General features: G+C 47.0%; 1 protein-coding gene across 1 annotated transcript in view; it reads left to right on the forward strand.

Annotated features, from left to right (window-relative positions):
• Positions 1-395: 395 nt before the first annotated feature.
• SNTB1 (syntrophin beta 1) overlaps positions 396-22,466 on the forward strand; it is a 99,314-nt gene continuing 77,243 nt past the window's right edge. The window contains exon 1 of the mRNA XM_053395372.1: positions 396-1,226. Within this exon, the coding sequence (XP_053251347.1) occupies positions 584-1,226 (643 nt within the window). The 5' untranslated portion in view covers positions 396-583. The remainder of the gene's footprint in view (positions 1,227-22,466) is intronic.

A 22,466-nucleotide genomic window follows, 5' to 3' on the forward strand; every position in this document is an offset into this window, starting at 1 on the left:
GGCTTATTATTACTTATGTTTGTTCTGTTAAACAAACACACACACACACACACACACACACTCACTCCTTGCCACCGCCTAGGTCTCAAAGCGGCTCACCCACACAAAAATACGCAAAACTGAAAACCTCAAGAATCTCGAAACAAAAAGCTTTGCCCTTCCAGGAAATGCTTGATTTCTCCGGGCCGGCGGCGCGGGAGCCCTTCTGCTTTACCCAACTCCGAAGTCTCGAGCTGCGCGCCCGTCTCCAAACTCGGGCTGCCTCCTGCGCCCTTGCGCCGGAGTTTCCTCCTTCCGCCCGCCCCGTCCGTCCTTTCTCCCCCCCACCCCGCCCGGTTCTCCCCACTGCTCCTCCCCTCGGCTCGCCACGCTGCAAGGCTGGGAGCGCTCGGGGGCTCTCCCTGGTCCCTCCCTCTCCTCCTCCTCCTCCTCCCTCGTCCTCGACGACTCTCTCGCTCTCTTTCGCTCGGGCGCCGAGGAGAAGTCTTGCGCGCTCCTCCGCGCGCCCTCTTTCGCTTCCCTTGCCCGTCCGCCAGTCTGTGCGCGCCCTCGATCACATGGTGCTTCGAGAAATGCTCCAAAGATGGCGGTAGCGGCGGCCGGAGGGGGAGGCGGCGTCGGCCGGGTGCAGCGCAGTGGCGCGCTGGAAGTTTTGGTGCGCGACCGGTGGCACCGGGTGCTGGTGAGCCTGAGCGACGAGGCGCTGGTGCTGAGCGCCGACGACGGTGGCGCTCCCGCCGCCGCCGCGTACAACGGCATCGGGGCGTCGGGCAGCAACGGCAATGGGACTTTCTGCAGCGGGGCAGCGCTGGGTCCGGCGTCGGGGGGCGCCTCGGCCGCCTGCAGCCTTTCCAGCGGGGGTTCTCCGGAGTCGCCGTCGGGGGGCGGCGGCGGCATGAGCCCTAAATCGGGTTTGATGAGCGGGGTGCGCACGGCTTTCACCGACCTGCCCGAGCAAGTCCCCGAAGCTATCTCCAACAAGAAGCGGTGCGTCAAGGTGCTCAAGCAGGAGATGGGCGGGCTGGGCATCAGCATCAAGGGGGGCAAGGAGAACAAGATGCCCATCCTGATCAGCAAGATCTTCAAAGGGCTGGCCGCCGACCAGACCCAGGCGCTCTACGTCGGGGATGCCATCCTGGCCGTCAACGGCACGGACCTGCGCGACGCCACCCACGACGAAGCGGTGCAAGCGCTCAAGAGGGCGGGCAAGGAGGTGGCGCTGGAAGGTAAGGGGTTAACAGGGCCAAGTCCTGCAAAGTTTCCTAAGAAAGAGACGGGGCGGGGGGGGGGGAGAGGAATAGTGAGCTGGTGGAGCGCACAGCCTTGGCCCCCTAATCGTAAAACGCTTCGCGCGTGTGTTCTGTGTATGAAGAGAAAGACTTGTTTTTGGTTTAAATCTGGACTGTGCGCCAGAGGCGCTCTTCACATGCCGAGAGGCGCTCTTGTGCTTTTAATCGCTTTGCGTGGAAGGCACCCGGGACGGACTGGGGGCAACGTCGGGTCCACCTGCTGGGGGTGCGTGGGAATGTGCGCGCGCGCGCGCGCGGACGCCGCTCTGACTTTGCAAAGCATTTCGCCCGTTGGCATCGGAAACGGCATGGGAAGGCAGTTGGCTGCACTTGCTTGCAGAAACACCCACGGTATAGTGTTTGCCTGTGGTGTTTGGCGGTAGCCAGGGTGGGTGCCTTCTACATACAGCTGCACTCGCAACTTGCCGTGGCCAGGGATGATGGGAGTTGTAGTTCAGCAACATCTGGCAAACCCCACTTGGGCCAACGTTGCTGTACTCACCCCCCTCCGTGGTGCAGCCTGTTGCCTGTCAGTCGACAAATTTGGCGGGGCTTGCTCACGAGTAAATGAGTGGTGGATCATCCCCCTAAGGGCATGTGTGCTAAAGAAAGGCTTCCGGTTTAAGTTCTTTGTTACGCTGAATGTTTATCTTTTAAAGATACATAGTAATAATAAAAATAAATGAGAAAAACGAAAGGCGTTGGATTTTGCTGTGCTCAGAGCCCCTTGGGAACTGGCAAGGTGGGTTTTGAAGCTACTGCTGCAGGACTAGCACTTCTTAACCAGAGCTGGTTGAGCATCTCTTATCATTCTCTTGCTGGTATTGAGCCTCCGCCTTGAAAACACATTATGGTGTAAAGTTCCTAGGATAGCACAGGCGAGGAGAGCCATGTGGTCTTTGCTTAGCTGTATTAAGGTGTTTGGGCTTGAAGCAAAATACACAATTAGGGGCTAATCCCCTAATTGGAGCCTGCAGTCCTAAACACACACTTACCTGGGAGAAATGAACCCGACAGAACAGGATGAGATTTACTACCAAGTAAACACACATAGGATTGTGCTATAAACTGGGATTGGAAAGGACCTCTCTGTTTCTCTCTGAGAAACCGTTCCTGGTTTGTGCATGTGTGGAGCCTTCTTTGGAGCAGGAAGAACAGGCGGCAGGGAAAGTGTTAAGTGTGTCCTCCCTGCAACTCTGAAAATTAGGGGAAAGCTGCCTGTTTGTATGTGCAGTGTTGCCTTGCATAGTACGGTGGTTAGATTGCTGGACTAGGAGGCTTGGAGGCCAGGTTTCAAATCCCCACCTTCAGCCATGACCTTCAGCCATGACCAACTTTGCAACCTTGGGCCAAATAACCTCTCAGCTCAGCCTACCTAACAGGATTGTTGTGTGAGCATAAAATTGAGGAGGGAAGACAACCGTGTCTTTATCTCCTCGGAGGGATATCAAAATAATCAGTAGATAAAAGTACAAAAATGAAATGAGAGACAGTATAGAGCAGGCATCCCCAACCTGCGGCCCTCCAGATGTTTTGGCCTACAACTCCCATGATCCCTAGCTAACAGGACCAGTGGTCAGGGATGATGGGAATTGTAGTCCAAAACATCTGGAGGGCCGAAGGTTGGGGGTTCCTGGTTTAGAGGTAGAATATGCCAGGACAAAAGTCAAGGGTAGACAGGAATTTTCAAGCCTTCGTATGTGAATATTGAAACGACTCAGTGTGTATATAAAGCATGAAGATTTGTTTCATCTGAATAGGGGGAAACAGCTGAGCAAAGATACCTTCAGTGTTAAGTTTGACAGCCTCTCACAGCCATTAGCAAGCACATCTAGAAAAACAGGATTAGGGGCTTCACCAAAGGTAAAGAGAGGTGGGTTTGTTTGTTTGTTTATTTACTTAAAAAGAAAAAGGATGACAATTGGGAGATGCTTTTGGAACATCCCTCTGCTGTCCCCCCACCAACCCTGTGTGACACCTTGTAAGTTCATAAGGGGTTAACTTCTAGAACTTTGCCATCTTATCTGTTGAAACAGAGAACAGTGGGTCAGATCAGGTCTTTCTGGCAAGGTGTGTAGTAGATAAAGCAAGCTTGGCTGGATACTTTTTGTTTCCTCATATCCGAGGAGCACTTTTTTCATTTAAACTACTCTAAAGTTCAGCTCTTTTTGCAAGCGTCTGTCTGCCCGCCCCCACAACTGAAAATGTGAATGCAGATGTCGGAACTGCACTGGCTAAGAAGGTGCTATATGCTGCATGCAAAACGGTTTGCTTTTTTACCCTGCTGTCAACAAACCCTCCAGGCCTCCTACATTTTAAAAAAGGCTGTCTTACGGCCCAGTGATATTTAATCGCGAGGTGAGGCTTCCTTCCAAATAAGAGCATGCAAGATTTAGTGACGCTTGTGAGAAGTTGTTCAGGTCACAAACGTGAGCACCCATCCCTCTCCAGACTCACAGAGATTAAGGGTTGTGCAACTCTAGATTCAAAGCTTGATCAGAGATGAGTGACAAGGTTGTCCTGTGTGCTCTGTTTGAGCAGGAGCAGTCTGTGTGATAAGCAAAGGTTAACAGTGTTCTCCTGCAAGGGCACTGCCCTGTGGACCAAAGTTGAGGAAATCACAACTTTGGGTGTGCAAAACCTCTGCTTAGTACCCTCCAGCTGTTTTGGGATAGAACTTGCATCGGGCTTAGCAAATGTGGCTGATTCATGGATGGTGGGTGCTGTAAAAGGTAAAGGTAAAGGGACCCCTGACCATTAGGTCCAGTCGTGACCGACTCTGGGGTTGTGGCGCTCATCTCGCTTTGTTGGCTGAGGGAGCCGGCATACAGCTTCCGGGTCATGTGGCCAGCACAACTAAGCCGCTTCTGGCGAACCAGAGCAGCGCACAGAAACGCCGTTTACCTTCCTGCCGGAGCAGTACCTTTTTATCTACTTGCACTTTGACGTGCCTTTGAACTGCTAGGTTGGCAGGAGCAGGGACCGAGCAACAGGAGCTCACCCCGTCACGGGGATTCGAACCACCGACCTTCTGATCGGCAAGTCCTAGGCTCTGTGGTTTAACCCACAGTGCCACCCGTGTCCCTGGTGGGTGCTGTAGTCCAACACAATATGGACGCCACCATGTTAGAGAAGACTGGGGGTAAGAGAACAGAGATGATAATTGTCAGCCCTCAAGAGAGATTTTGGGAATCTTTGTCTTCATTGCCCCTCCTTCCCTAACTTTGAAAACTATGGACCACATTTTTAAAAGGTTTCCGAAATGGGGCTTTGGAAGAAGGGTTACACCTAAAAGTTGTTGCTGCTGTCCTCTCGGTATTTGTCAAAAGTAACCTGCGAGGGCAGACCCCCAGGAGCCAAACAGCAAAAAGTTACAGGAACAAAACATCCATTTTGTGTTTTTTTAGAGAGAGAAAATGCCCTTGGTGATAACTTGCTTGCACACACAAGTTCATTGTCCTAGAGATTCCTGACCTCCAGTTCGTTGGCATTTGTGAAGAAGGTTGACAGGCAAAACACCACTCGAAATCTCCTGTCTTCTTTTGAAAAAGGTTTGCTCAAATATATGGCAGCACTTGAAGCCTTGAAAAATGATTGGAACAGAATGATGGAGTAACCGTGCTTCAGGAAGTTGTAAAACTCGTAAAACCTTCTCTGTAGTTGGATCAGCTGAGCACGGGGTTGGAGTTTGCAAGCTTTTGTGTTTCATAGAACTCCTCATAAGGCAGAATCATATGTCCTAAGAGACTACACAGGCATCTGCGCCCTCCCCCTTCCCGTCTAGAGATTTAAACCTCTGTTGAAACTTTAGTGATGCTATAAAAGCCAGGTGGGCCAGAACAAAATCAACACACACCTGTTGCATTAAACAGAAGCTTGGTATGCAGAAGGAAGCACCTGAAACGTTATTCATCATTCATGATCATCTACGAGTGTCAGCAGATCAAGTTGATGTGAAATACATAGGAGCAGGAAGCTGTAAAAAGTTGACCACCCCAATAGAACCTAACTAGCTGACCAGGTGAACCACTGTTACTGATATTGTTAATAAGGAAGAAGAATAACTGTGGATTCATGTGTTCAATGACAAGCGGCTTTAATGAAAACTTTGGAGAGTTGTAGGTAGCTTGAATATGTCCTTTAAAACACAGACAACATGATTTGCATATGCAGTCATACCTCGGATCTCTAACGCCTTGGTAGTCGTCCATTTTGGCTCCCGAACGCCACAAACCCGGAAGTGAGTGTTCCGGTTTGCGAACATTCTTTGGAACCCGAACGTCTGACAGGGCCTCTGATTGGTTGCAGGAGCTTCGGAATTTTCGGAAGCTGTACATCCGGCGCTTCTTCTGATTGGCTGCAGGACACTCCTACAGCCAATTGGAAGCCACACTTTGGTTTTCAAACGGTTCTGGGGGTTGAACGGACTCCCGGAACGCATTCTGTTCATAAACCAAGGTACTACTGTATTGTTGTCCACGCCACATTTTCCCTTCACAAAAATCCTGTACGGTAGACTTGGCCAAGTATTGGTGAATGGCCCAAGATGACAGAATGAGTTTTGAGGTTGATCAGGAACTGAACTGTGTTTGCTTTCTTCACTGCACTGTACTGTGGGAACTGTGGAACATATTGCAATTCTATGTATGTCTAATTGCAAATAAGCCCCAAAGAGTTTAATGGGACATGCTCTCTAGCAGGTGTGTTTAGGATGGCACCAGGAGGCTAAAATACCATCCGTGGTTTGTTTTTGCAGTAAGCCCAATTGAACCCAGTGGGACTTGTTTCTGAGTAAGCATGCCTAGAACTGGAATGCAGCCTGCTCTGGATTTGGGCTGTTGTTGAGCTGATTTGCAGTGAATCATCTGAAAGGTTATCAATGGCTATGTTCTGCCTCAACTGTCAGAGCCATTAGGTAATTAATGGGACTTCAGTTTAGAGATAGTGTTTAAAGTCTATTCAGGAGCTTGTGCCATGGGGGGGGGGCTCTTCAAGGAAAGTTGTAGAAGTTTGTTTCGCATGCACGTTTCGCATGCACTCCCAGTACATTTCCGAGCACAATTAAAAGTGTTGGTGCTGACCTTTAAAGCCCTAAACGGCCTCGGCCCAGTATACCTGGAGGAGTGTCTCCAACCCCATCATTCAGCCCGGACACTGAGAGCCAGTGCCGAGGGCCTTCTGGCAGTTCCCTCATTGCGAGAAGTGAGGTTACAGGGAACCAGGCAGAGGGCCTTCTCGGTAGTGGCACCCGCCCTATGGAACACCCTCCCTTCAGATGTGAAGGAAATAAGCAGCTATCCTATCTTTAAAACACATCTGAAGGCAGCCCTGTTCAGGGAAGTTTTTAATATTTAACGCTGTATTGTTTTTAACACTTGATTGGGAGCCACCCAGAGTGGCTGGGGAAACTCAGCCAGATGGGCGGGGTATAAATAATAAATTATTATTATTATTATTATTATTATTATTATTCACCACCCACCTTGCTTTCCTGTTGTTGCCGCTCTCTGCTTCCTTCGCAAACTAGAAACTCACAGGGGTCTGGATCTGGCCCTGGGCTGCTGATTCCTACTTGGATGTCTAGCAATGGACACGTTTGCTAAACAGATGCCCAGGCAGGCAAAGCGAGGTATGCATTGCGCTGTGCGGTGTTTCATTTTCAGAGAACAATTCCTGGCAGGTTGCAGATCGTGCGACATCTGCTTCGCCTTGGCTTAGCCTCTCATCTGGTTGGCATGACCCAGAGCCCTGGTACTGCTATAACTGGCGAGGTTCAGAATTGCAAATCAGGCTTGCTGAAGTCATGAGACTGGCTTAGAGAGAACCCTCAAACATTTGAGGGTAGTTATGGGTTTTTCCTCTCTTTTTAAAAAATCCTTCCTGATCCCCGATCCTCCTGAGAACATAATTGGCACCGTGTTGTCTCATTTGAAACTCTTGTATTTTAAAAAAAGATTAAGAGCTTCAGCATTCCTTTAATACAAGGCCATGTGTGTGTCTCCTATATGCACGATCCCAGGGTGCTTGCTTACATTCCACTAAAGTCTTGGAGATTTAGGCACTTAACTTTCTCCAGATGAACTGTCCCACCCTGCTTACGTTATTCACATGGCTAGTTAGCCCTTTCTCATCTTGACAAATTGATTCATGCATGATTTTCTTTTTGCGTACGAGTGCCTGCCACAGGAGAGAGGGTGCGGAGGATTAATTAAATTCCACTGCCGCAGACAGCCGATTGCAGACTGAAGGCATTGACGATGTATTTTGGTGTGGAAGAATTCTTGGTTTCAGTAAATATCAGCCCCTAGGACAAACTAAAAATGCAGAGTGACATGTCAAAAAGGAATATGTAAAAATGGATTGTTAATAGGTGAAAATGTAAAGTTATAATATATTAAGATAAAGAATTAAGATAAAAACAAAGAGGGAAAGGATTTGCTGAAGTAACCATTTGAACTGGAATACAAAAAAGGGAGGTGTGAGGAGGTCAGGGAAATATGTGAATGAAAGGCAAGACATGGAAAGATGGATTTACTTTTAATTGTTTTTATTTTTTCTGTATTTTGTATTTTTTGTTTCTTTTTTCTGTTTTTATTTTTTTTCTTTTACTTTTGTAACTCTTTTTGAAATTCTAATAAATATCATTAAAAAAAATTGCAGAGTGAGTGTTTTAGCTGAGATTTCGGCAGCTGAGGCTGATGAACTCTGTATGTTGTGGGAACGGAAAGTGGGAGCCCTGGCCTGCAATCCTGTAGAAATGGGCCCAACTGACTCTTTTTGTTCATTCATTTGGTCCTGGCCTTCATTTGACTGCCTCCTTCATCCTTCTGGTGAGCTGGGCAGTTCTTGGAACTATCTGCTGTGTCAGGGAGCACAGAAAGGGGACCATGTTCTGCCACAGCCTCGTGGGGATGAATGGGTATGTGGGCATAACTTCGGAGGGAATTTGGCCTTTGCCGTTTAGTTGATGATTGATGTGAGCAAACACTGCTTTCTGAAGTACTTTTCCACAGCTACTCACACTCCAGCCTGGACATGCTGTACTTGGAGGCAGCTAAATTTCCTTGAGGAGCAAAATATGAAGGTATCTTGAGAGCAGAGTCCCTCACTCCTAAGTTTAGTGCTGTGCAGCAAACTTTAAGGGCCCAGAAGGTAACTGGGTCAAACCCGAGTAAGGATGCTTTCTTGTGAGGGGAAGCGAACCATCCAGGGACCATCCAGATGTTGTTGCCAACTTTCCTAGCAGTGCAAGTTAGTCTGCTCAAGTGACCAGTCTGCACACAGAATTTGTGTCAACGGCTGGGAAAGGTGGCCTAAGGACCTGAGGAAAAAAACCGACTGCTTTTTCAATTTCATAAACGTTTCCTTTGCTTGCCGTGAGATTTACAAGCCTAAACTATTCCAGTGCCCTCAGAAGCAGGGCAGGAATTTGAGTGTGTTTTTGAAAATTGGCTGCGTATTGTGTCCCCAGGAAAAGGAAAGAAAAGCTTCCCTGAAAGTTTAGCTTTCATTTAGAAACAAGCAAGCAAGTCTCTGTTCCTTTTTACTTGGGAGAAAGCAAGCAGGCAGTATTCTTCCCAGTATCTCATTAAGGAGAAGTCCGGCTCCTACCTTTCAGCCTTTTGCATGACTCCAGAATAACTGAGAAGCCCTAGGCAATATATCTTGCCTCTCCTCATCTCTCCCCAGCCCCTGTCAACATGGGAGTTGTAGTCCAGATGTTGTGGAGGGTACCACACCTAAATAATTCAATGCACTTATAGAATTCTATTCACCTGCCTGCATTCAGGTCATAGCTGTCAACATTCCCTTATTTGGCGGGAAACTCCCTTATCCCAGTGCTGTGTCCCACTGCTGTCCCTTATTGATGATGTCCCTTAAATTTCCCAGGTTTCAAAGGAAGCAGCTCCTCTCCCTCCCTCCCTGCCGGCCAGGGAGGAGGGAGGTTCCAACTGTGTGCTTGGCTGTGTTGCTCACCCAATAAGGAGTCTAAGAACGACTGGGGGGGGTGGAGCTTGCATGCCTTGTGCCGATTAAATCGACTTCGTTGCCTGGGGACTCGCCTTTGCTCAGCACTTCCCAGCGGAGAGGTGACAGTGGTTTCCTTCCCTGAACTCTGCATTGATTCGGCTTCTGACTACACTGTGTGTTAAACCACAGAGCCTAGGACTTGCTGATCACAAGGTCGGCGGTTCGAATCCCTGCGACGGAGTGAGTTCCTGTTGCTCGGTCCCACCTCCTGCCAATCTAGCAGTTCGAAAGCATGTCAGACTGCAAGTAGATAAATAGGTACCGCTCCGGCAGGAAGGTAAACAGCGTTTCCGTGCGCTGCTCTGGTTCGCCAGAAGCAGCTTAGTCATGCTGGCCACATGAGCCGGAAGCTGTACGCCTGCTCCCTTGGTCAATAAAGCGAGATGAGCACCGCAACCCCAGAGTCAGCCACGACTGGACCTAATGGTCAGGAGTCCCTTTACCTTTACCTTTAAGCTTCTCCTGCCACGAGTGCTGTGTACCCTCCAGGCACCACCACAAAGCTTTTGCAGGCTACAATGCTTGAGAGGGAAGCGTGTGTTGGATGTGTGTGTGTTGTCCTCTGCAAAAAAGTATTGTACAAATTAGGAAGTTCCTTCGAAGCAATTTTGATGAGATCTGGCTTCCCCTGCACCGAGCAATCTTTTTTTGCTGGGGCTGTTTTGAAACCTTCTTTCGTAACTGCAATCAGAAATTGCATCCACTGCTTTCCCCACCACTAAAAGCTTGGGCAAAGAGAGGGAGATGGCTCAGACCTTACACTGAGAAGGATGTAGCTCCCATTTCAGTAGATGGCAATTTGGAGCCTGTGTCCTTTATCTTCCTTTCTCCCTTAAAGTGGCCTCCTGGTGGGGGGTGAATGCATATTAAAAACACTCAGCATGGTAGGAAACACGTACATGGGTATGGACAGAAGTCAAACCTCCAGAAAATCGTCCTTGATTAAGAAGAAGAAAATTGGCAGGACAAAGGGATGTTGCCAACTGCTGTGCCAAAGGTATTGCTTGTTTCCTTGCACTGTTATGGTGAAAGGTACAAGATCTTGTTCAAGGTGCTCTTTTAACACCTGGTCTCCCCGCAAAGTTGTCACAATAGCCTGTCAGTCTCCAAAGAGTGCAAGTTGGGAAACCTTTGAGCGTTGTGCCGTAAAAGCAACCAAGAGTTTGCTGGAGCCTTAAAGACTAACATAGAATTATAGAATTGAAGAGTTTGGAAGGGACCCGAACACGAAGTGCTGGTGAAAGGGTTCGGACACTGGCAATGTTGATGGCCGTAAATTCCAAATTGGGCAGGGGAAAGTCAAGGAGGCATGCGGAGAGGAATGGAATGTCGATCACTGCTCAGAACGACGTTTGGCCGGCTTAGAGCTGCGCAGCGAGACTCTTGTACAGCAAAGAATGCATAGCTGTAGTGTTTGCACAACTGAAGCATTTCCTTATAAGTCTGTTGCATACACACAAGGGGACAGAAGCACGTCCTCCGTTATTCCCTAGGCGTTTGCTGTTAGCTGGGTAACTTGCACATCTGACTCCGGGCTTTATGATCCCTACATTCCTGTACGATAAATACTTAGCAGAAATCCCCTGGGTGGTTTTTTGTCCTTGCTCCGTTCCAGGCATTTGAGAAAAGCGGATGTTTGAGGTTGTCTCCAGACTGTCACTGTTTCGGCAGGGGGAGTTTAGGTTTATGCACTGAAGTGGACTAAAGCACTCTCTTGCAACAAACCCAACTTTAGAAAACGACTTAGAAAACACACCAAAAAGGGTAACACGAGCGAGTGACAGGTGGATGTAAAACTTCTACCGGATTGTCTTGCCTCGGAAATGGAGTGGATGAGAGCCAATAAACTGAAGCTCAATCCAGGTAACACTGAGGCCTTGTCAGGGGGTGGTTCCCTAGAGCGGATAGCTGGGAGGTGTCCTGCTCTTGATGGAGTTATATGTGGGGGTGCCTCTGAAGATGGTTTGGAAACTTCAGCTAGCGCAGAATCCAGCGACCAGGTTGCTCAGATGATTTGACCGTATTACATGTATCCTGGCCCGACTGCACTGGTCACCAGTTAATTTCTGGACCCAATTCAAAGTGCTGAACCCCTGCAATCATCATATGAGGCCATTCTTCATGTGCCTCCTCCATGTGAGATCCGAAGAGTGGCAACAGAAGAACAGGGCCTTTTCTGCAGTGGCTCCCCATGAGTGGAATGTTCTCCCCAGGGAGTCTCACTAGGCGCCTTCATTATACGTCTTTAAGTGCCAGGCAAAAATGTTCCTCTTCTCTCAGTACTTTGGCTTGTTGAACAAATTATGACCTTTTAAACAGTGTGTGGAGGTTATTGTTTTTGTTTGTTACTATGTATTTTTGTGTTTTTATATTGTGTTTTTTATATTGTGATCCTCAGATGAAGAGCGTTATAGAAATTTAATAAAGAATAATAATAATAAAAGAATCAGGACAGTATTCAGGCTAGGATGACGGAGCGGTCCCTGCTACTTATACAGTGGAACCTTGGTTCTCAAACTTAATCCGTTCCAAAAGTCTGTTCAACTCCCAAAACCGTTAGAAAACCAAGGTGCGGCTTCCAATTGGCTGCAGGAGCTTCCTGCACTCAAGCGGAAGCCATGTCAGACGTTCGGCTTCCAAAAAAACGTTCGAAAACCATAACACTTATTTCCTGGTTTTCAGCATTCGGGAGCCAATTTGTTCGTCAGCTGAGCCGTGCGAGAACCAAGGTTCCACTGTACCATAATGGTGATGCAGAGATAGATTCACTGAGGGACGGGGGCCGTGAATAGGGGACTCCCCCCACAAAAAAACCACCCTGCTTTAAGTCAGCTCTGCTATGAGATGCAGAAAGTGGGAAGGAAATGAGAATCACGTGGGGCTGCTGGAACACTTGAAAAGCCTGCTCTGAGAAATCTACTTTCCCTGAAGTTGTAGAAGGGCCATGTAAAGATTTATATTCTTTTTATTGAAGAATATTATCTTAAGACCTAATGTATCTTGTACGCAGCATAGAATTCATCCCTAGGAGTGTTTTAATAAACCTAATAAACTTCTCCAAAAATAAAAGATGGTATGTACAGAGAATGTATTTCTGCCTGTGGCTTTTTCTGTGTGCAGAGCGCCTGAATTTTAAACATGTGTTCCTTAACCGCATATAGTAACTCTGAGGCAACATAAGTGCCAAACTTGCATTCTATAATTCCGCTGAATTCTAACCCATTTCCAAGGAGATCTATTATGCCTGCAGGAAGCGCCCCCACTCCCCATGATCCTTCCTTCCATAGCTGTCAACTTTTCCCTTTTCTTGCGAGGAATCCTATTCGGAATAAGGGAATTTCCCTTTAAAAAGGGAAATGTTGACAGCTATGCTTCTTTCCCTCATGCTACATTACCAAGGGAGTTGCAAAAGGTGGAAGGGATAGGAAAGTTAGTTTTTAAAAAAATAATAAAGTTGGTTTTCTTGTGATAATTTTTAGCTTTCCTCCTATGCTAAATTTGGTCTGTGATCAGCAAAAACATCTGGAAGATACTGGACTGGAGATCTATCTCTCCAGTTTCAAGCCATCTTCAGCTATTTGTAGTAAAGCTGTGCCAAATATTATGTTGCGGTGGAAAGGAATGAAAACACCCTTTAAAGTTGGGGGGGAAGCGTGGGAAATTTCTGAGATTATTACTATTATTATTATTTTGTAGGGCATTATTTTATGTCAGTTCTAGAGGTGTTGGCCAAGGTTTTTTTTTTACTCACCCCTCCTCTAGGTTTGCACTTTTTTTAAAAAAAGCCTTGCATCATCTCTGATACTAGAATGTGTCTCTCAGGCCCCCAAAATGGCACAGTTCCTGGTATGTTGTTGTTGTTTAGTCGTGTCCGACTCTTCGTGACCCCCTGGACCAGAGCACGCCAGGCACTCCTGTCTTCCACTGCCTCCCGCAGTTTGGTCAAACTCATGCTGGTAGCTTCCAGAACACTGTCCAACCATCTCGTTCTCTGTCGTCCCCTTCTCCTTGTGCCCTCCATCTTTCCCAACATCAGGGTCTTTTCCAGGGAGTCTTCTCTTCTCATGAGGTGGCCAAAGTATTGGAGCCTCAGCTTCAGGATCTGTCCTTCCAGTGAGCACTCAGGGCTGATTTCCTTCAGAATGGAGAGGTTTGATCTTCTTGCAGTCCATGGGACTCTCAAGAGTCTCCTCCAGCACCATACAGTGGTGCCCCGCAAGACGAACGCCTCGCAAGACGGAAAACCCGCTAGACGAAAGGGTTTTCCGTTTTGGAGGCGCTTCACAAAACGAATTTCCCTATGGGGTTGCTTCGCAAGACGAAAAAATCTTGCGTCCCCCCGCGGGGTTTTTTTTCCGTTCCCCCCCCTTTTCCTAAGCCGCTAAGCCGCTTATCAGCTGTTCCGCTGATAAGCCGCTTAACAGCTGATCGCTGAAAGCCGCTAGACCGCTGTAGCGCTAATCCGCTAAGCTGTCAATGGGCTTGCTTCGCAAGACGAAAAAACCGCTAGACGAAGAGAATCGCGGAACGGATTCTTTTCGTCTTGCGAGGCACCGCTGTAATTCAAAAGCATCAATTCTTTGGCGATCAGCCTTCTTTATGGTCCAGGTCTCACTTCCATACATCACTAGTGGGAAAACCATTGCTTTAACTATACAGACCTTTGTTGGCAAGGTGATGTCTCTGCTTTACTCTGGTATAGGGGGAGAAATTTCTCAAACCCCGAATTTGAGAAATTTCTCCCTCTAGACCAGGGATGGCCAGGCTTTTCCTCCCCCAGGGCCACATTCCCTTATTATAAACCTTTGGGGGTGGCTGGGGCGCACACCATAGGTGGGTGGAGCTAAGGGCAAAAGTAGGTGGAGCAAACTGTGGCTAATTTGCTCAGTGCCTTTGTACAGCAGCCTAACTTCTAGACAATGAGATCAAAAAGTCTTTGCATCCCAGTCAGATACGCAGAGTACAAATAATAAAATTATTAAACACAATTATCCCCATGCCTTTCTCCATCCAGAAAAAGCATGAAATGTTCTCATGGGACGGTCTTCTGTAGGTGTGGCTGCAGCATGGGGCATGTGTATGTGTGTTTGTGCTGGACTTTCCGCATTGCATTAGCTTCTAATCATTTCACACTAGATTTGAAATGACCTGGAAAAAACTTAAGGCCACTTCAACAGTGTTTGAAACCAGCCAGGCACATTTTGTACCTGGGTTTCGACCACTTGCGACCAAGTGAAGATGCCTGTGTTATGTACTGAAGTTCTCACCCTGGGCCAGCAGGGGGATACTGTAGATAGTTTTCACACAGGTCCACATATGCAAATAAGGGATTGAAAGTGATGTTCAGTGATTGGATAGTTACAGAAAATGGTTACTGTTGCATTCTAGTGGAGCTCTATATAAGCAGGCTGGCTGAACCCTTCAGTTCTGTTCTGGCCTGTGAATAAACAAGAGCTGTTTGAAGAATCGCTGTGTCGTCTGATATGTTCACCCACAACTTAACAGCCTGGGTGCCAGGATGAAGCCTGACATCTCCAGAATCTGGAGTTGCATGCCTGGGGACCCTTGGATATGGACAAATATGGATATGGATAGTGTTTTCAAACACTAATACCCCATCCTGTAGAATTCTATCAGTTATATTTTGTCTGCACAATTGGAATGAATTTCTGGAAGCAAATTGCTTTTTCTGTGCAGCCTGAGCAGGAGCTGTCGCCTTTAAGGAAAAAGAGGTCGGAATAGGCCAATATAGATGTGGACTGTCCCTGGATCAAGGGACTTTCTTTCTTTAAATTCTCAAAGCTCTTAACCTAGCTCAAGGTTGTCGTCTGAACTGGCCAGATGTTTAACTGAGAATCCATCACAATCAGTCCATTGTTTTAAAAGCAAGAGTTGAGCAAGTAGACATTCCGTTTTAGCGATTGCAACCTTGGTTTAAGAAGTCATTTGGCCCCTAGTTTATATATCTATATACAGTGGTACCTCGGGTTACAGACACTTCAGGTTACAGATGCTTCAGGTTACAGACTCTGCTAACCCAGAAGTAGTACCTTGGGTTAAGAACTTTGCTTCAGGATGAGAACAGAAATCGTGCTCCGGCGGTGCGGCGGCAGCAGGAGGCCCCATTAGCAAAAGGGGCACCTCAGGCTAAGAACAGTTTCAGGTTAAGAACGGACCTCCAGAACGAATTAAGTTCTTAACCCAAGGTACCACTGTAAGCCCCAATGAAATCAGTACAAATGAAGTCCGTAGTTTAATTTTAGTAGGCAACCCTGAGCACACTTGGACCTATTTAAATGAATGAGACTTGCTCCTCAGTAGATATTTTTCAGGTTAGGCAGCAAGTCCCATTGTATATGAGCGTGCACCTTGGAATCCATGCAATGTTGGAAGGGTTGGTTTTTTTGACTGATTCTTACAAGCTGTAAACTTACCACATGAAAGAGCCTTACGGACACTCTGTGGTTTGTGGGCTGTATGCTGGCCGCCCCTATAATTGAGACATTTGCTTAGAAGTGCGGTAGAACGCAGTTGACCAAACAAGTAACACAGATTCATCATTCTGCTCCCAAGCCAAGTTTCCAAAAGCGCTTGCAAATTCTCTACTCTCTCTCCCTCTGTGCATTTTTGTTTTGTTGTGTGTTCATGGAATAAACAGTAGTTCCTGGGGGGGGGGGGGGTCAGAATGGAAAACAGTCCATTCTTAAAGGAACGGGGAAAATTCAAGCCCAAACTGGCTTTGGGTGCCTTTAAGACAAGGAAGGAAGGAAACTAGGCAAATAAAAGGCCTGTATAAAATAGGAGTTTCCTTGTGATTCATCTGCATTGTCATAAAAATTAATTGGAAGGGAGATGGCTCACAGTCGGCATCGACCACATGTAGCAAAACGGCAAGTTCTGCCCTCAAGCATTTTGCGAATTGCTTCTGCCAGTTTTTGTTTTACTGTAAGAATCTGAGCTTTTGACTGTGGGTCACTACAAAGGGTTCCAGGACACTTGCTGGGTATTGGATATCTGTATTTTATTTTGTGGGAAGCGGGTGGCGCTGTGGGTTAAACCACAGAGCCTAGGACTTGCCAATCAGAAGGTCGGCGGTTCGAAACCCCGCGACGGGATGAGCTCCCGCTGCTCGGTCCCTGCTCCTGCCAACCTAACAGTTCGAAAGCACGTCAAAGTGCAAGTAGATAAATAGGTACCACTCTGGCGGGAAGGTAAACGGCGTTTCCGTGCGCTGCTCTGGTTCGCCAGAAGCGGCTTAGTCATGCTGGCCACATTACCCAGAAGCTGTACGCTAGTTCCCTCAACCAATAAAGCGAGATGAGCGCCGCAACCCCAGAGTCAGTCATGACTGGACCTAATGATCAGGGGTCCCTTTACCTTTTTCATTTTATTTATTAGAAGGACCTCTGGTCACAGGGGTTGCAGCGGAAAGGTCTGGGTGAGGCCCTGAAGGCTTGGCAGTCTCAATGTAAGCATATGCTGCCCAGTGAATGTGCTTCTGTTCACAATACCACCTATTTGTGGTCTTTTGCATTTCCTCCTCCACAATTTCCTATCTCTTTTTCCTTGCCCCAACCTGCCAATCAGCTTTCTGTAGCTGTCCAGCATGCTCAGTCCTCACTTTTGGGGGCTCCCTCCTTCTCTTAGCTCCCTGCTCCCTTAAATATTTTTCTCTGCTTCTGCAAACCCTGCAGTGTGCACCAGAAAATGGGCAAAAGGTCATTTTTCTCCTTCCTTGTGCCTTAATCACCACTGAAATGAGTCATTAACTTATTAAGATTTGCAGGTCAACCTATCTGCAAGAGCTCTTGGCAACCTGCAATCTTTTATCAGGTAATGATACTGTTTTACTAGGTTATTAATCCTATATACGGAGGGCTGAGCATGTTAGGTAGCTGTGGAATGCTTAAACAGTGACTGGCTACAGGATAGGGGGGGCAAAGGAATGGTGTAGCGTGGGATACAGCATAGTTGGTTGCCTAGAGCATGCCATGCTGTGACATTTTGTTGCAGTTCTTGCTTACCATGAATAATAGCTTGCTGAAACTGGTAGGTGTTATGTACTGAAGTTTTCACCCTGGGCCAGCAGGGGGATACTGTAGATAGTTCAGGTCCACATATGCAAATAAGGGATCAAAAGTGACGTTCAGTGATTGGATAGTTACAGAAAGTTGTTACAGTTACGTTGTACTGGAGCTCTGTATAAGCAGGCTGGCTGAACCCTTCAGTTCAGTTCTGTTCTGACCTGTGAATAAACAACAGCTGTATGGAGAATCGCTGTGTCGTCTGATATGTTCACTCACAACTTAACAGTAGGTGAAATACAGTAGTGCCCGCAGTTGAAATGCACTCTTTCTCATCCTTACAAGGCAGTGTTAGTGACCATCACTCCAGTTCAGGGTCTCCAGTGTGCATCAGCAGTCTCATTGTTCGTATGAAGCTCTGCCCAAGTGTCAGAAAAGCACTGGGAATGTAGAGTCTTTTGCCTCTGCAGGCGCTAAAAATGTATGCTTCTCGGACCAGATGCCTCTGCTTGCGAGGAATTATTTGTGAACTTGATATTCCTTTCTTCCCCTTTTCTCCTTCCAGTAGGGCAGTGTGTTTATTTTTATTTTCCCCCGGCACATTTCTCTCCTCAAATCCTTCTGAAAACTGCAGGATATGAAACTAGTTCAAGCATCTGGCCCAGAAAATGCAATTTTGGAGTCTGTTAAGCATTTTTCTCCTGCAGCGTGGTGTTTTCGGATGCAACTGTCAACTCTTGTTTCTCACTTCCCTCATGTTTGTCCATCTTTGGCATCAATTGAAACTGAATAATGATTTGAACACACATAGTCAAGGAATGAGTGTGAGTTTAGAAATAATCTACACTGCATGCAAACCTTCCTTCTTTTTTAATTCCACGAGGCCCAGTGTAAAACTCCAGAATAGTTCCATAACAGTTACCTGATCTCTTATTTCAAAAATTGATATGTGTTGGGGGTTTTTTGGTATGGCTTTATGTGTGACTTTTGTAAACCTCCTGGTGTATATTTTTAAAATGGAAGTATAAATTACAATTGCATCTTACAGAAGGGTTACGTTTTGGGGGTGGCACATACATGCAAAAACATGTACGGTAGACCCTTGGGTTACGTTACTCTTGAGTAACGTAAAGTTTGGGTTGCGAAAGCGGCAAACCTGGAAGTATTTTTCTGGATTTCACCGCTTGCGTATGCACAGAAGCACTCTATTGCGCCCCGCGCAGAAGTGGCACCTCTCGATATGGATTATTTGGGGTGCACACGAACCCTGGAACGAATTAAATTAGTATCTGGAGAGTCCACTGTATGCTCAAACCACCCATATATGAGCACTTAAGGACCCAAGCGATTCCTCTTGCCTAAACAACTCACTTACCAGTTGCAGCCCTGACTTCACTCATTGGCTAAAAACACAGAAAGCCAGGAGCAGCCAGGCTGGCCCATTCGCAAAATCCTGTGGAAGGGTACCTGCACATTTTGTTGCATAACTTTCTTCCTAGGAGGGCTGGAGACTTACTTGAAAAAGAAAGCTCAGAGTCTTTGGCTCCTGCTGGGAATACCAGCGAAACCCTTCATGAGTGCCATGGTGCCTGCAGACGCCCAGCTGGCGCCCCTGATGTAGTGGATTTTTTTTTTATTTTTATTTTTTTGCAGTCTCCATAACTGCTTGGAAGCTCAGTAGTAAATGTGTTCTGGGATGGGGGGTGAGGGGAGGGAGACTTTGTTCCTTTTCAGAAACTCTTAACAAAAGGCACCTCTTAGGGTTCTAAAGTGCCCGATCCTGCCAGCACAATGCGGTTTAATTGTCCAAATCTCTTGCCTCTGGAGCTAAGCCCAGATTTGGGGTCATTATGTCCATTCTTCACACCAGTAGCTTTGCAGAGGTGGAAGCCTGGGGGGGGGGGAGAGAAGCTTTCAAGGCTTCTGGTTTTTCAATCCAAGTACATTCTCGGGTGACACAATCTTGGTATTCAGGTAGGTAGCCATGTTGGTCTGACGCAGTCGAAATAAATAAAAATATTGTCCAATAGCACCTTAGAGACCAGCTAAGTTTGTTCTGGGTATAAGCTTTCGTGTGCATGCATGAAACAAACTTAGCTGGTCTCTAAGGTGCTTGGTATGTCATGAAAAGGGATGCGGATGGCGCTGTGTGTTAAACCACAGAGCCTAGGACTTGCCAATCAGAAGGTCAGCGGTTCGAATCCCCACGACGGGGTGAGCTCCTGTTGCTCGGTCCCTGCTCCTGCCCACCTAGCAGTTTGAAAGCACATCAAAGTCCAAGTAGATAAATAGGCACCGCTCCGGCAGGAAGGTAAACAGTGTTTCCGTGCGCTGCTCTGGTTCGCCAGAAGCGGCTTAGTCATGCTGGCCACATGACCCGGAAGCTGTACGCCGGCTCCCTCGGCCAATAAAGCGCGATGAGCGCCACAACCCCAGAGTCGGCCACAACAGGACCTAATGGTCAGGGGTCCCTTTACCTTTATGTCATGAAACCAGGTTCTTGGGACTTTGCAAGAGAAGGAAGCATTTGGAGTGCTTATGAGTAAACGCTTGGTTCTTTGGCAGTATGGGTATGTAAACTCACCATTTGCAATAGCCAAGCAAGTACTTCTCCTGTGACTTTTGCAGCGTGTCTTCAGGCCACCAGTGCTCTTCTTCTGAAGAGGCCTCCCCAGGGTTTGAGTCAGCTGAGATCCAAACAATGATCCCCCCAAATGTTCATCAAGATCCAACTCTTCATCATTTATACAGATGCAAAAGGATTTTGCAATAGCAAATGTTAGTTATATCATAAAAATAGTACCTGAAGAAGTGTGCATGCACACGAAAGCTCATACCAATAACAAACTTAGTTGGTCTCTAAGGAGCTACTGGAAGGAATTTTTTAGATATAAAAATAGTATGTAAGATTTGGTATGTCAAGATCATTGTTACCCATGGTTTCTTTGCTTCCTGCACCAAGTTTGAGGGGGGAAATCCCCACTCCCCACAAGTCATTGGATCCATAAATATGAACATTTTGGAAAAGAAAATTAAGTTTCGGAATGATACTCCTTTTTATGGCATGAACAAGAGGGAGGCATAAGACCTGCCGTCCTCCAGGCATGAGATGTTTGGTTTGTCTAAAGCTTTAGATCTTCTGGGTGTGAAATTAAAGCCCTTGAGTTTACTTTGGATCATTACACACAAATAGATTTGGGGTGTATAGCCTTTGGGGACCAGCCCTAAACATAAGCCATGCAAATTGTTTGTTGGCTTCTTTGATTAATACCCCACCCTTCCTCCTAAAGGAGTCCATGGCAGCAAACACACCAGTGGTCTTAACATCTAAACAACGTCAAAAGCATGTGGTTTATTTCTAACATATAAGTGTACAGCTTTATCATAAGATTGTGCAGGGCCTTTAATTGGTAAGGTTTTTGTTCTCAGTAGAGTGACCCAGAACAACCTGCTTGAATCTGAATTACCCTGGCTTTGTTGTCTGGGTTATGGAACACTGTGTTACATAGGCATTGTGTTCCTTTAACAAAGTTGCCTTTGCTTCTTCCAATGACCCCCCTTCCTTTTTGGAACAGGGGCCTTCCCAGTTAATGAATATTGGCTAAACCAGTTAGATCTTTAGTAGCTGACTTGCGCTGAGTTACTAGCACGGTCCTATATGTTGTATGGATTAAAAAAGCAAGTCGAAAAACCTGTGCCAAGGCAAAGCAGATTCAATGTGACCGAATATAATTCCTGCAAGATAGGCCAGCTGGCATGCTTGACCCTTTTCCAGCATAGAATCCATTGTAGGGCATTGAACAAAGTGCTTGCCTTGGTCCAGGAAAGAGGTAAAGGTAAAGGGACTCCTGACCATTAGGTCCAGTCGTGGCTGACTCTGGGGTTGTGGCGCTCATCTCGCTTTATTGGCCGAGGGAGCCAGCATACAGCTTCTGGCTCATGTGGCCAGCATGACTAAGCCGCTTCTGGCGAACCAGAGCAGTGCATGGAAACGCCGTTTAGCTTCCCGCTGGAGCGGTACCTATTTATCTACTTTCACTTTGAGGAGCTTTCGAACTGCTAGGTTGGCAGGAGCAGGGACTGAGCAATGGGAGCTCACCTGTCACTGGGATTCAAACCGCCAACCTTCTGATCAGCAAGTCCTAGGCTCTGTGGTTTAACCCACAGCGCCACCCACGTCCCTTTAGGAAGGAGGTACTTTGGTTCAAATCCTGATCAGCTCCAGAGCCTCACTGGGTCACATGGGAACTAGTCACAACCCTGGTTTCTGTACTAAACACAGTTAAAACAAACCAGAGTTTCCTAAGTTTGTGCATCATGGGGAAACTATGGTTAGTTCAAAAGCAGGTGCCTTCAGCCTCCTATGTGAAGAAAGAGAGGGCATGTCAGCCTGAGGTTTGTATACACCTGTCCCAGAAATGCCTGAGTAAATCTCTTGAATTAGGCTGCAGTCTTTGAAATATGAATGTATGGAAATTGGGGGGGCTCATATGCCATTGTAAAAAACCCTTCCTCCCCACTGGTGGGTTTCTCCCAGACTGCAAATGTGCCGCATTGTTGTCAGAAGCTGGGGGAAACTTCCAGCACGTTTATCAGCTTGTGTTCTTCTGCGTCTTTCTGTCCTTGTGGAATTTCTGGAATCCTCCTCATAGTTGCCGTAGATCTTAAAGCAGCCTGCTTATCACATGGGAAGTCGGCGAGAATGAATAAGCATAAGCCAGTTGTAATAAACTGTGGAATGTTTTTCATTGCCGGGGCCAAAAGCTGTCTGATATAACGCAGCGTTTCCTGCCAATAGCATGGCGTAGCTCTGTGGGATCTTTAACCCCAAACGAAGGAAGGAACCGGCGCAGGGTAGATTGAGGTGGTGAAATCCATTTGCCAAAAAGCAGTTCCTTCGCACGCGCTAACCGGGGAGAAATTGGTGGGAAGTTAGCAGGGGGTTGTTAGCTTAGGTAATAAAAACTGCTGGTTATTAAATAAATAAATGAGAGAATTATTTCTTTTCTGTGGTGGCTCCCCCTTTGTGGAATGCTGTGCCCAGGGACGCTCACCTGGCTCATATCTTTAGGTGCCAGGTGAAAACCTTTCTCTTCAGCCAGGCATTTGGCTGATTAACATT

Source organism: Podarcis raffonei, chromosome 7 (assembly GCF_027172205.1).
Source record: "Podarcis raffonei isolate rPodRaf1 chromosome 7, rPodRaf1.pri, whole genome shotgun sequence".
NCBI lineage: Eukaryota > Metazoa > Chordata > Lepidosauria > Squamata > Lacertidae > Podarcis > Podarcis raffonei.